This window comes from Lactuca sativa, chromosome 1 (assembly GCF_002870075.4).
Source record: "Lactuca sativa cultivar Salinas chromosome 1, Lsat_Salinas_v11, whole genome shotgun sequence".
NCBI classification, from domain to species: Eukaryota; Viridiplantae; Streptophyta; class Magnoliopsida; order Asterales; family Asteraceae; genus Lactuca; species Lactuca sativa.
In genome coordinates this window covers 43,563,584-43,577,405 of record NC_056623.2, presented here as the reverse complement: position 1 = coordinate 43,577,405, position 13,822 = coordinate 43,563,584, and the positions used below count along the sequence as shown (strand labels likewise).

The 13,822-nt window shown below is 30.0% G+C and overlaps 2 protein-coding genes across 3 annotated transcripts; both read right to left on the bottom strand.

Moving 5' to 3' along the window:
• Positions 1 to 1,259: 1,259 nt before the first annotated feature.
• LOC111900064 (ubiquitin carboxyl-terminal hydrolase 6) lies at positions 1,260 to 5,275 on the bottom strand. Of its 2 annotated transcripts, none has more exons than XM_023895947.3 (17): positions 5,016 to 5,275; positions 4,494 to 4,639; positions 4,382 to 4,417; positions 4,173 to 4,280; positions 3,997 to 4,097; positions 3,783 to 3,909; positions 3,617 to 3,676; positions 3,459 to 3,526; positions 3,303 to 3,353; positions 3,098 to 3,206; positions 2,903 to 2,991; positions 2,722 to 2,791; positions 2,563 to 2,643; positions 2,141 to 2,245; positions 1,780 to 1,897; positions 1,601 to 1,675; positions 1,260 to 1,474 (listed from the first exon to the last, which is right to left on the bottom strand). In XM_023895947.3, the coding sequence occupies exons 1-17, from the start codon at positions 5,023 to 5,025 to the stop codon at positions 1,419 to 1,421; spliced, it is 1,410 nt and encodes a 469-aa protein (XP_023751715.1). In that variant the 5' UTR covers positions 5,026 to 5,275; the 3' UTR covers positions 1,260 to 1,418. The 2 variants fall into 2 exon arrangements, with proteins under 2 accessions (XP_023751715.1, XP_023751717.1); XM_023895949.2 differs by having other exon boundaries at positions 2,150 to 2,245; positions 5,016 to 5,273.
• Positions 5,276 to 6,487: 1,212 nt separating this feature from the next.
• LOC111900065 (uncharacterized) lies at positions 6,488 to 9,243 on the bottom strand. Its single transcript, XM_023895950.3, has 11 exons — positions 9,000 to 9,243; positions 8,450 to 8,515; positions 8,272 to 8,339; positions 8,025 to 8,058; positions 7,863 to 7,932; positions 7,661 to 7,718; positions 7,415 to 7,543; positions 7,254 to 7,345; positions 7,075 to 7,162; positions 6,902 to 6,980; positions 6,488 to 6,807 (listed from the first exon to the last, which is right to left on the bottom strand). Exons 1-11 carry the CDS (start codon positions 9,004 to 9,006, stop codon positions 6,740 to 6,742), a joined length of 759 nt encoding a protein of 252 aa, XP_023751718.1. The 5' UTR covers positions 9,007 to 9,243; the 3' UTR covers positions 6,488 to 6,739.
• Between the last annotated feature and the right edge of the window lie 4,579 nt (positions 9,244 to 13,822).

Below are 13,822 nucleotides of genomic sequence, written 5' to 3'. Positions count from 1 at the left end.
ATGTGAGATGATGTTAATTTCATCCTTGTTTTAAGTTTTCTGAACTCCTTTTGATCAAATGAATTCATCTTATAGATGTTATTTCACTTGGATAGACATGTTTGTATGATAGCAATAGAAACTTAATTCATAAACAAAAGATATAAAAACAAACATACTCATACAAAAATTTTATTTTATCATGATGTAGGTATATGTAAAGTTACTTGGCACAACATCATTTTTCGGTCTTTAGACCAAAAATTAACTGTAATCAATATACCCAACTACATAGTTCACAAAATGTCACGTTATAATTATTATAAATCTATTATCACAAACACAATGTTATTAAGCCATACTAAGTCTTCATTTGTGTCTAACATTGTTTGTATCAATAATAAATATACACAATCAATGTTACTTTGGCAACATTTATTGATTAATTTGACTAAAACTAATAAAAGTAATAAAATATTTTGAAAAACTATTTATAAGTGTCCAATAAATTTGACAAATTTAACTAGAGTCATCAACAAACTTGATCAACCCTTAACTTTTACCAAATCAAAATTATATAACTATCTATTCATGACTCAACTCATAAAATGTCCATAAACAATTGTTGTAATTGATCATAAACTTTCAAAAATCCATATTCTAATAAAAGAATAGTTTTATTCTTCTTTTGACATGTATCACCATATTAAGCCTCATAATTAATGCATATTTTATTTTTCTTTTGTCATATGTCACCTTATTATATCTCCTAATTAATGCATGTCACTTATCAACTTATTGATTATACAAGTTCAAATTTCAAAATTTAAATTTCTCACTCTAATTACATTAAATTAACATTATAATAAAATTAAAATAAATTTAATACAAATTATAAAGTAATATAATTTTACATATTTATTTAAATCAATGATTATAATTTTATATAACTAAAAAAATCTCTTAATTAATAATTTATTTAAATTAAGTGATTAATAATTTTGAGTTTTTTACTATTAAAGTTTAATTAAATTTGTAACCGTGGTTCTCACGGGTTATAAACTAGTAATGTAAAATAACATACTACAAAAATTATCACTTAAACAATAATGTTCCTTAATTTCTTTGAACTATTATTTGGGGATGGGATCATAATTGCCCCCAAATATAAGAACAATTAATGATAGTTATTGGCCGATTTATTATGTTGAGATGGGGAGTTTGATTGTTTCGTGATGTGGAGTTTGATTGACCATAATACCCTTAAACCTCTTCAAGTATGAACATCAAACAAATTCACCATCTATATACTTTTTTTTGTAAGTATAAACAATATTTAACTCAACAAATATAGTAGCAAATGTATCAAACAACCAAATGACACGTAAAAATCCAGTATTCCAATAATCAAATTACACAAACAACAAAATGGAAAAACGTTACATGGCAATGGTGCGGGCCTTGTACATACAAATGTAAGCCATATGCCAATCACCTGCAACAATAAATAACTAGTATATTAATATTATATATATACATAAAGTGATAAAACTAGTATTAAATTAATTATTAAAAATCCAAACTACAGTATCTTTCACAATCATGGATGATTGAAGCATACCTCCTCCAGATAGTTTTGTTATATCTTCTTCCCTTTGTGGAATTGGATTATCATCATCAAATTCTATCCATTTCCCTTTACCAAAATTCATCATTAGGAACATTTTGTCAAATTCAACTATCATAAACCAATTTTTTTATTAAAAAAAAAATATACAAAAAAGAGTATGAAGGACTGACCATTTTCTTGTTTGACCCACGCGACATAATGACCTGAATCAGCACTTCTGCCTTTATGAGTCAACACAGCCACCAAATCATACACTCCGGTCAACCGATTTTTCTTCTCAGATGATCCCTGCTTCAACATTTATAAAATAAAAAATAAATAAATAAATAAATAAAATAAAAAAGACAATGCAACTTTTGTCATATCTGTTCAAGTAGGCACTGTTTGTACTGTCTTTGGAATGCATTGGACTGAGACTGGAATTGATGACAATGGGACAAAAACTTGCAACTTTTTGCCCCCCATTGAAAAAGGTGGGACCTCCGGTCAGTGGAAAAAGACATGAATGCCCTTAAGTTTTAACAAAATTACCATACTGACCTCCGTGTCAGACATCTTAACATCATTGTCTACTGCAATGGAGCTCTGTTCTTTGAGTTTTAAACCAGCCTTCCTACCTTCCTCGTCTCTTAACATCTAGAAAATTAAAGCTAAAAATCCAAATGAGAAACAAAAACACAAATAAATAAATATACATAAATAGCAATTTATTTACAATTCTTAAACTATGTATATACACAGAATAACAATATGTAACAAATAAAGTAAAAAAATATATGCAAGTATGTTGCCATTATGGACAATATATATATATATATATATATATATATATATATATATATATATATATATATATATATATATATATATATATATACACATATATATATATATATAAGTACGTTGCTATTATCAAATATGGATAATATTTATGAAGGGTAAAATTTATAAACCTGTCGAGGAACTTCCAGCTGTTTGCGAAGATTGTCAGAACAAAGATCAAAAATGTCCAACTCCAATGGATAATCCACTTTCTGAAATATTCCAGAAAATGCATAATCAATAAATTTTGATTATATGAAAAGTTAATGAATGATTGATATATTTGTTACCCTCAAGATCTTTGCCTTCTGATTAGATTCCCTTTTCCAGAAAAATCGAACAAACTGAATAGTCAGGTACCTTGAAACAAAAGAATAGTTTAATACTCAAAAATGTTATAATACAGTTTTAAAGTTACATCCTTTCCTTCATAAGTTTATAATATAATATAAAAATAATAGAGTTTGTTACCTTGGTAAGTCATTTATGTGTGAATCTTTTAAATAAACTGCACTCCGTCCTAAAGTTGGGGAAACCTTTTCCAGCTCTGACTTCAGCCCCTGTAAAGATCGAATATGATATGTTTTTGGAAATTTACACTTCACACCCCTTAGGCTTTAAAGATCATGAAACGAGTCCCTAACAGTTATATAAAACAGAACTTACATGTTTCAGGCCCTCGTGCAAATGATTCACCTCATGTGATATGTGACATTTAAGAGAATAAACTGATTCTGTCTCTGAACTTTCTTCACCACTTTCTGCACAATGCACCCTACATAGGCAACAAAACAAATATGTAATTATGATAGAAACTTGTTTACAAAAATCATGAGAGAAATTTTTAATATAAAATGGACCCAAAAGATACCTGCTTACTAGGTCAATTCCAAAAAGTTCCTTCACTGTATCAAGATTCTCACTGCAATTCCATTAGGATAAAGGTGTTATTAACTTTCTAAATTATTTGAGCTATGAAGTTTATTATTGTCTGCAGAAAATAATGAATGAAAATGACTCAAAATACCTGGAACTTGGTCTTCTAAGGGCCTGGGATAGAGTATACAAAATCTGTGTCCAGCATTCTTCAGCATCCTGATGTAATCAAAACCCTTGTCAAATATACAAAATAAAAACTTTTGAGTAGTGAATGTGATAGAAAAAATAAATGAAAATAAAAGAAACCTGTTGCATAAAGGACCCATTATGCAGCTGGCCAAACTGAGGATATTTTTTCCGCAATACCTATGAAATTATAACATATATAACTTCATTACATAATGTTAATTACATATTTATTGTATTGTAACAAAAATAAAAAATTCTAAGAGTTATTGAGAAAAAACAGTACCATCCAGAACTGCATTGGTGCAACTGGCTTAACATTTTTATCAAGCTCACTAAACAAGTCTCTTGTTGCAACAGTCAAAAGATGAGAAGACTGATCTAAATCATTGCTTCTTCCAGATTGAGGATACCTGAGCAATAAATCAGTGTTTAAAAACATTCAATGGATTAAAATACAATTGAATATTACTAATACAAAAAGAAATAAGAAATCTCACTCAATTAATGCAGATTTGAGCTCAGGAACCGAATGCAAGCATTGGACTGTGGAGTTCATGTAGCAGGTGTTTCCCAAATTGAATAATCCAGCAGAATGACCCTAATAAAACATTATGACAACTTGGCAATAAAATTCAATCTTTAAAAGAAATTGAAAATAAGTCAACAACCCTACCACAGCAACTACTTGTTCTTCTTCTGGAAGGTCTTCCATAAAAACTGGACTCTTTTCAGGGGCGTTCACAATCTCATCTGCTGTTCCCATCATCATCAACCTTTGCCCCTATATCATGTAATAAAGCAATGCCAATGGTTATTGGTTACCAATTACCACTAGGATCGATTCATGGAAAGAATAGAAAGCTGTAGAAACGTTTTATTTACCTCTTTCACCCCCATTTTTGACCAGTCGGAGTCATCCTAATCATGAAAACAAGAAATAGAGAAATTAGTTGAATCGTGTCAAGAAACAATAGCCATAGAAGAATGTGATTACCTTTAATAATCCACCTTTCATCACTATCTTTTGCCTTTCAGGTGGAACTCCTGTGAGGTCATATAATTGACATTTGAAGACGTATGGAGGCTGAGTTGTATCTATCTCCACATCCCGGTATAGCTCTTTTTGCCATTTTACACTGACTGTAAATAAGATAAAGAGCAGTGTAAAGTGTAAACAACGTAATCGTAAACGAGCAATTGATTATCTAATTGTCACGATAATCACTTTAAAACCACCCATCCAAACACCGTTTGATAATTACTCGCTTTTTTTTAAGTTATAAAACATAAGAAAATCAAGATTGGTTCCTTAAATTCAATCCACGAAAGACAAAAACTACATGAATATACCATGTTGAGCCCTAAATACATAAAATAATAAACAATGGATTAAATCAACGTAACCGATGATCTCAACTTACTAGCAGTAAGTTGTATTTTCTTTGTAAGAAAAAAGAAAATCCGAGTGAATAAACAGTGATTTGATCATGAATCAGCAAGCGAAAGGTTAATTCACCTGTGGGCATAGTTAGACGGACTTTTCGACTGTTGGATTGGATCGATTGAATGGGAGAAAACCAAGAGTTATGTGTTGTTTTGATTGCTTGAAGGAAAGGGCTAAGATAAACGATGAAGCAAGTTAAATCTTTGAGAACAAGAAATGTAGATGTCCAATTGTCCACGGAAGAGTATTTCGTGAAGGAATGGCGGGTGGTGGAGGGAAGAAGGGGCGCCGTTTTTGGGTTGTTTTTGGTTGTTTGACCGCTCGGACTCGGGTCGGTGTGGTCGGGTTTAAACTTTAAGCTTCAAACTTCAATAAAAATTAACGTATTTTAAATTTGAAAAAAGAAATTGCTTGATTTTGGTTTCTAAGCTTGAGCAAAGATGATTCTGTAATTGGTTGTAAGAACTAAGAACATCCATAATAATTAAACATTTTTTAAGATTTTTATCTATAAAACATGAAATAATATAATCCTATGTTAACATCTTGTTTTTCAGACATACAATGACATAAATATCATATTATATTTATACAAAACAAAAAAATAAAAAATAATTAATATATAAAAATGATAAAGTTATTATGCATATATTTATAAAAGTAAAAATGATAGAACTATTTATGAATTTAATAATTAATATTAAAGATTAAAACAAAATATTTATATAATATTTAATAAATAAATTTATTCAATAAAGAATAGAAACATAAAGCTTAAATATAATTAGGAAAGTAACAAACTATAACTAAATGGTGAATTTTAATTATACAAAATACAAATTCAAAAAATAAACATGTAGTAAAAAAAACATTTTAATAGCTAAATATGATATCATTAATCTTTACAAAATTGAAGATGATCTAAGAAATTTGAAGAGACGTCTTTGAAAGCCAAAAAGAATTCTTGATCTCGAGTTTATTGGCAAGATAAAAAAAGAGAAAGAAATTTGAGATAATTTTCTTTTTCTAAACCTTCGCCTAAATGTGAGAAATTTTTTATAGGGAAAATAAATGCCGAGTTGATTTTTAGGTGTCAAAAAGTCGTCATTAAAACTTTAAACATATTTTATATAATGAGGTTATCACAATCATACTACAACCGATTCTAAAGCAAAATTTATATTGAAATTGTAAGATCTCGACTACGATCATAAGAGTTTATCCCCAATCTTATCGCACCTCATTAACCTTTATTTTGATCGTTAAGTTTTAAGTGTATTTAAACCCTATAAAATTTGTCATTTATGCTCACAAAAGACAAACCCATGCAAAGTCAAAGAAAATTATTCATTCAAATCCAATTCGTCCTAAGCATTGCACACCACAGGAAGGCTCGCAAAGCAGCACAACTTGATCCATTGATCTTGCATTAGATAGAGCATCCATGTTAGTCCATTTGTAATCTTCAGTCGTTAGTTGTACATGATGACAATAAATATATTTTTTTTTTCGGGTTAAGATGTTTTCTTTCTAACTCTTACGGATTGCATCCAATGGAATTATGTTACTGCTTAAGAACTTAAAGTTGATTCCAGATGTCTTAATCAACATAAAGTTATAACAGACACCACACAAAAAACACCTTACGCACATATTTGGAGACTAGTTCATTTTAGCAGGATCTTTAAAATCTCCAACCGATCTTACAATCACAGTCTTGCAAAGTGTAAAAACGAATGTAGGTAGGTGTAAAACGTTCTTTTTCAACTTGAAAAATATTACATGTCTGATGCCCTCTAAGTAGCTCTCACTGAGGAGTCTGATTTCTCAGCTAGATAGTGCTCAAGCATGTCATCTTCATCATCTGCAACCAAATAAAGATGATATTATTATTATTATTCCATCAGCTGTTATAAAACTGATCAAATGTGAAGACAAGTCAAAAAGGCAAAAATAACCTTCAAAGTCATCCTCATCATCAAAATCAAAATCTTCATCTTCTTCTTCAGATCCATCTTCCATTGGTACTGCACCTTTCTGCCAAGAATAATAACATAATTCTTTTAATAAAACGGTTTATGCCATTTAACCCATTTTCCTTTTTAACATAAACCAGCACTGAAAACCTTACCACAGAAGAAGCTCTTCCACTTTCAAACCACTGTCTGCCTGAGAGTCTCTTTTCTTTGGGTGCTGAAAGTGCTGATTCTGGCATCAGCCTGGAAATAGAAAAAACAAACTTATTTTTTAGATCATAAAATAGAATGTATTTAAACTTCAAGTGTTTGCAAATTGCATTAGAGAAGTTACTTGGCTCTTTGAAGGGCCAATTCTGCTTCAAATCTCTCTCTCCATGCCACAAATGTATCAATGTTCACAGGTTCTCCATGAGGCACAATTACCTATAAACCCCCAAATCCATTCATCAAATCAAACCTTAATAATAAATTCAATTTCAATTAATGACATACCTCATCCTTTTCTGCAACCTCCTCTTCACCATCATCATTGTCAGCATCTTGAGCATATAATTCAGAAAGCCAATCTTTAGCTGAGCTAACTAGAGTGTAGATCATAGACATTCCAAGATTCTCTGATGCCTGCAAATATCTCCACAAAAACAAAGCTTTCTTTAGGGTTTAATGGAAGTTGGAACATTGAATATGCTGATGAAAACCATAAGACAAAACAATTAAATGAAACATGATCTCTTTTACCTCTTGTTCAAGCTTTTCTTTCAATACTTTGAGATCCGAGGTGTGAATTCCTCTTATACTGATAAGAAGGGAGGATTAATTAGTTACAGAGTTCATCATAAAATATGAGCATGCAAATTACATCAATAAAACAACCATCCATGTTGATCATATAATACCCAAATGAAACTATTGCATGTTTTGAAATGCTATAGTAAATCACCTTTTCACATTTAGGAGTGGTATTTCATCTGGATATTTTTCTGTATGTGAGAATATTAACCCCAACTGAACTGCAACAAAATTTAGCAAAAACCAACATTATCAAGAAATTTAAGCCTCTCCTCAAGCTGTAATCTTTAACAACAAAATGAAAGATAAAAACCTGGAGTGCTGAAAGATTCATCATTCTCATCGTCCTGAAAAAAAACAAAGCAACATACTCAGTGCTAGTACAAGGTTTTCTGTGTAAATTCATGCCTTTTATTTGATTCCATACAGTGTGTTCTTTATTTGTGAATTAATGGTACTTCTAATATCCCTTGGGTGCCATTAATCAGCCAGTAGCTTACTATGAGATCTCATCATGAAAAAGAAGAAAACTGACTAAATAATGTAATGAAATTGGGTACCTGTGGAGACAAAGTAATTTGGAAACATCGTTTTGAAGTGTTCAATCCACTTTCACTCGGGTGGATTTCTGGCAAATACATTAAAACAAAATGCTTGTCACGAGTTTGAATTTGGAAGTTAAATATAAGAAACCTACAAAGACCAAAATGAATGTCAAGTATTATTTAAGGTGCAAACCTTGAAACTCATCCATAAGAATGGCTTCTAAAGCTTCGATTTCCATCTCCTGCTCCTGCACATGGTCTGTTATGAACATTTCAGTGAACAGGGATTTCATATCCTTTCCTTGTTAATCCAAAATTCATGCTGACAAACATGGGCCTTTTACACAGTTCAATTATGCAGTAAGGCTGCTTAAATATGATTATCCCACATTCCAAATGACTTGAAATCCTTAATATCAAGATTCCATCACACTTAATCTACTCTACAGGACCCTCTTAGATCTAATCGGACTACCCATTTCAGCTATGAGCACGCCATGCACAAAATAAAGCTCCCACATTCCAAGCAATAACGTATTAAGCAGTAAGATAGCAAAAATATCCCCAAATCAACTCTACCTCGTTTGGATTACAATCATATTCTAAAGATACACCGATACGTATAAGCAATTACTAACCTAAATAAACTCTAGATAGAACTTATACTGTTTTCCAACACAAAGCATCAAATCTTCAACATAAATCGTATAGTGTTTCACAAAGATTCATCTATAATCGAATACCTGTCATTTCTGCGGTTGTAAACTCCCGATTATACTTTATCTTCCGAAATTCGTACTACGTGTCTTCCGATTCAGTCACGGCCACTCTCTCCGTCAATCGCTCTTTAAAAACCTAGGCCAGTAATCAAAAACACAGTTCACAGTACGACTTGGGTTTTATTCGAGTGTTTTAGTACGTATTGTAGTTAGCGTAGGATCGCGTTATATCACCATTACCGAGCCGTTTCCGTCAACAGACAACAATAGAGTAGCCAAGCCAAGGTGGGTTTGGGATTTTGCTTCGACTTAAAAAGTATTTTTGATAAAAGTTATTATCGGCATTTTTGTCGTGGAGTTTTCAAAATATTTGGGAGTTTTTAGCTTTTAGGTTTCTAGATTAAACAAAAAGTTTCGTTTGGCAGTACGAGCGTTTAGCTTTTAGTTTTAATAAAACGCTCCGATTCTAAAAACTACTTCATGTAGCGTTTAACAAAACGCTCCTGAGCTTTTGAAATCAATTTTCATAATTATCTTTAAAAATATATTTATATATTTGTTTATTTTTAATCAATTATCTTTTTATGTAATTTTATATATTTCAAAAGCTTTCAGCTACTTTTGTCAAACATTCATATAACAAATACAAGTTATAGCTTTCCGCCACCAGCTACCTGCTACACGCTATCAGTTACCCGCTACCAGCTAACAGTTACTCGCCTCCCGCTAACAACTATTTTTGCTAAACACGCCCTATATATAGAGAGAGTTAGGTTCAAATGTTTTTACTATCTATTGTATGCTTTTTGGATTGATTCTGGACTAATCATTTTAGTTATTTTAAGAAGGTAATTAATACATATTAAATGTTGAAGGTTTAATTAATGTTCATTATATCTTTAACATGTAATATGCATTAATTACTTTATTAAAATAACTAAAATGATTGGTCCAAAATCAATCCTACATGCACATAATAGATAGTTAGAACAAAATAACCTATATTATAAAGAAAATATTTTTTCTTTCACCACATTCATTTGAAACTCCCAACTTTTCATATTTTCATATAATATACTTAATTTATTAACTTAAATATATTTTTAGTTATAAACATTATCATAAAGACAAAATGGCAAGAATGGTCCCTGTGGTTAGTTCGAAATTGCCACTTTGGGCCAAACAGGTTTGGACTAGCACTAATGGTCCAAAGGTTTTCATTTTCTTGCCACTTTGGTCTAATTTACTTTAAATTTTTTAATAATGACCATTTTGCCCTATCTTTTTATTTTTTCAGTTTTTTTTTTATTATTTATTCAAATACTTTTATTAAAAGAAAAAGAAAAAAGAAAATACATTTCTCTCCTCTCTCTCTCTCTCTCTCTCTCTCTTTCCTTATGGTAGACCACCACCATCGCTGCTAAATCTATCCAACACTTCGTCTGCTTCACACATCTTCATCCTCTATGAAGATCTCATCCAGATCATTCCTCAGTCCAGCCAGGGCTGGGGCTGCTCATGACCCACCACCGCTTTCCCTCTCAAACTCGCACAACCGTAGGCTTAGAAATAGTCGTAGCATTAAAGGCGGCGCGTCTCCCGCAATGTTCCCTACCATCGGTCAAAAAAGAGGAAGCAGTTTCGAAAACCCTGAACCGTCTTCCCCTAAAGTTACCTGCATTGGTCAGGGTAGGATGAAGAGCAAGAAGAAGCACACGAAAAATCTGAGTTTATTGAGACGACAGAGCGCCGACGAAGTTAGTTTTAGGAGATTCGAGCATTCCGGTAATGGGTTCGGTAGTCGAAGTCAAAATCTTGGTTCTAATCAAGAGTGTTTACCATTGCAGAGGAATAATCAGAGATGGGTTCATTTACCATTGACGATTTGTGAAGGTTTAAGAGCGTTTGGGTCTGAGGTAAGTTGTTTGTTTCCTTACCGGTCTTCGTGTTCTTCAATGACGGTGATAGAGAAAGAGGAAAAAAATGGTTGGGGAAAATAGACAGGGGTCTTGTGGTGCGGTGTTTGCACGTGGTTGGTGGCATTGCAGGGAGGTGATGGAAGTGGAAGAGATGTCGGCGGTGGTGGTGGTGGTGAGAGAGTGGTTGAGTTAATCGCCGGAGACGATGATGATGAGAATGAGGAAATTGATGAGATGGGTATTATGAATTCAAGAAGACATGTATTTCAAGACTTGGAGATTGTAAACGACAGCGTCTTTGGGACAATCGATTAAGCTAGGGTGAGCACTTATGTACCACCTAAAAATGCTTTGTTATTGATGAGGTGTAGATATGATCCTATGAAGATGGAAGCTCTCACGAATCGATTCTGGGAACCAAATATGGAGAAAAACAATGAGGAAGATGAAGAATCTTGTAAAAATGAAGAGAAAATTGAAGAGAGTGTAATTCCTGAAAATCTTCAACAGAGAGAGAGAGAGAGGAGAGAAATGTATTTTCTTTTTTCTTTTTCTTTTAATAAAAGTATTTGAATAAATAATAAAAAAAATAAAAAAAATAAAAAGAAAGGGCAAAATGGTCATTATTAAAAAAATTTAAGTAAATTGGACCAAAGTGGTAAGAAAATGAAAACCTTTGGACCATGAGTGCTAGTCCAAACTTGTTTGGCCCAAAGTGACAATTTCGACCTAACCACAGGGACCATTCTTGCAATTTTGTCTATCATAAATGGAAGACTTTTTGATTTTTCAATATGATATATTTAATTTGTTAACTTCAATATATTGTTAAATAAATAACCTATATTAATATATCAAATAGTCTTAAAAATTTAGTGTAAAATTTAAAACCTAAAGTAAAATATCAAATAATGTTTTTTCAAAAAAAATCAAAATATATTTTTTAATAGTTAAAAGGAAAATATTAAATATAATAAATATAAAGGAACCTAAATCTATGAATCAAATTAACTAAAAGGTGTCTGAAAAAACTATATTTTATAATAACTAAATTTCAATTCAATAGTTTTTAAATTAATTTATAATAATAATAGTTAAACATAATAGAAACTTAGAAATTATATTATGTTAGATTACAAACAGTTTTTGATAATTTAAATAATCACCATGATTAAATTAAAACACCATCAATTTTTTTTTAAATTAATAAATCATAACAATAGTAAATTAAAATAGTTGATAAATATAACTAATATTATACACATATAAAACAAGAGTAGAGACCATTAAATTATTTGATTTTAATAAGAGTTATTTTATCTATTGTTCAAATTAATTATAATTTTATATAAACTAAATGTAATAATTATTATTTTATAGTTAATATAAATGACATAAAATTTTCAATATCATAAGATTACCAAAAGTTTTAACTTTTCAATTTCTTTCCTAATAATAATTTATAAGTTTGTTAATAAAGGTAAATAAATATCAAACAAATCATATATAAACTAAATTTCAATATTAAAAGAATATATTTACTTCTACTTATAATTTTATGTTTTTAACTTTTAACATATTATACTTAATTTATTAGTTTTAATATGTTGTTTTTATGTAAACCATTATCATTTTAAAGCTACAACTTTTGAACAATTTGTATAAAATACTTAAATTGTTAATTTCAATATAATATTATAGGGTCAACTTAAATATAAATTTTAGTTCAACGTAAACAACTCAAAAAATATATATTGTAAATAGTTAAAAGTGATAGATTGTAATATCTTTCTAATAATGATTATAAGTTGGTTAATAAGGTTAAATAAATATCAAACCTGAAGTGTAATCATAAAAAAACTAAATTTTAATATTAAAATAATATCTCTATTTCTACTTATAAAGTTATGTCTTTAACTTTTAACATATTACACTTAATTTATTAGATAATATGTTGTTGTATTTAAACCATTATCAGTTTAAAGCTACAACTTTTAAACGGTCTGGACAAAATACTTAAATTGTTAATTTAAATATAACATTACAGGGACAACTTAAATATAAATTTCAATTCCATTTAAAAACCCAAAAAATATTTTGTAAATAGTTAAAAATGATAAATTGTAGTGCTAAATACAAAAAAATAAATTGTAATCCCAAATTAACTAAAATATTTCCTAAAGAAATTTTTATAATCATTAAAAGTTTTCAAATAAATAGCTTAAAATAACTTACAATAACAATAGTTAAAAATAATTTTATATAATGATTATATTATTACCTCTAAAATAAAAAATAAATAAATAAACAATGTTTGATGTTTTAAATAATTATAATGATAGAAATTAAAACGTTTAGCAAATAAATTTTAAAAAACTAATTAACAATAACAACAACTATAAATAACATTAAACTATACATTATATTTAATTGTATTCATGAATAACACGCAGGTAGAGGTCATTCAAGCAATTGAGATTATGTAGTTTTAATAGATGTATATATTATCATATAATTAAAACTAATCAGTATATCATATCAACTTATTATACGAATTATTATATCAAATTTAACAACAACGTTATTGTTATATTTAAAAAAACATATATTTGTAAATACTTCAACTATATAGGTGTTTCTGCGCAACGCGCAGACATTCGCCTTTTATATATATATATATATATATATATATATATATATATAGAGAGAGAGAGAGAGGGAGAGAGAGAGAGAGAGAAAGAAAGAGAGAGAGAGAGGTTCCATTGAGATTCAAAATAAAACAAGGTTCTTGAGATTCAACCTCAGCCACATAATTCACATCAGTCGCTCTAACCCTCCGGCACAGCGGGTCACTTATAATCATAGATGATTATGCAGTGTCACCCGTTCATTTCACCTATGCCACCTTCCCCGCCACCGCCACCACCA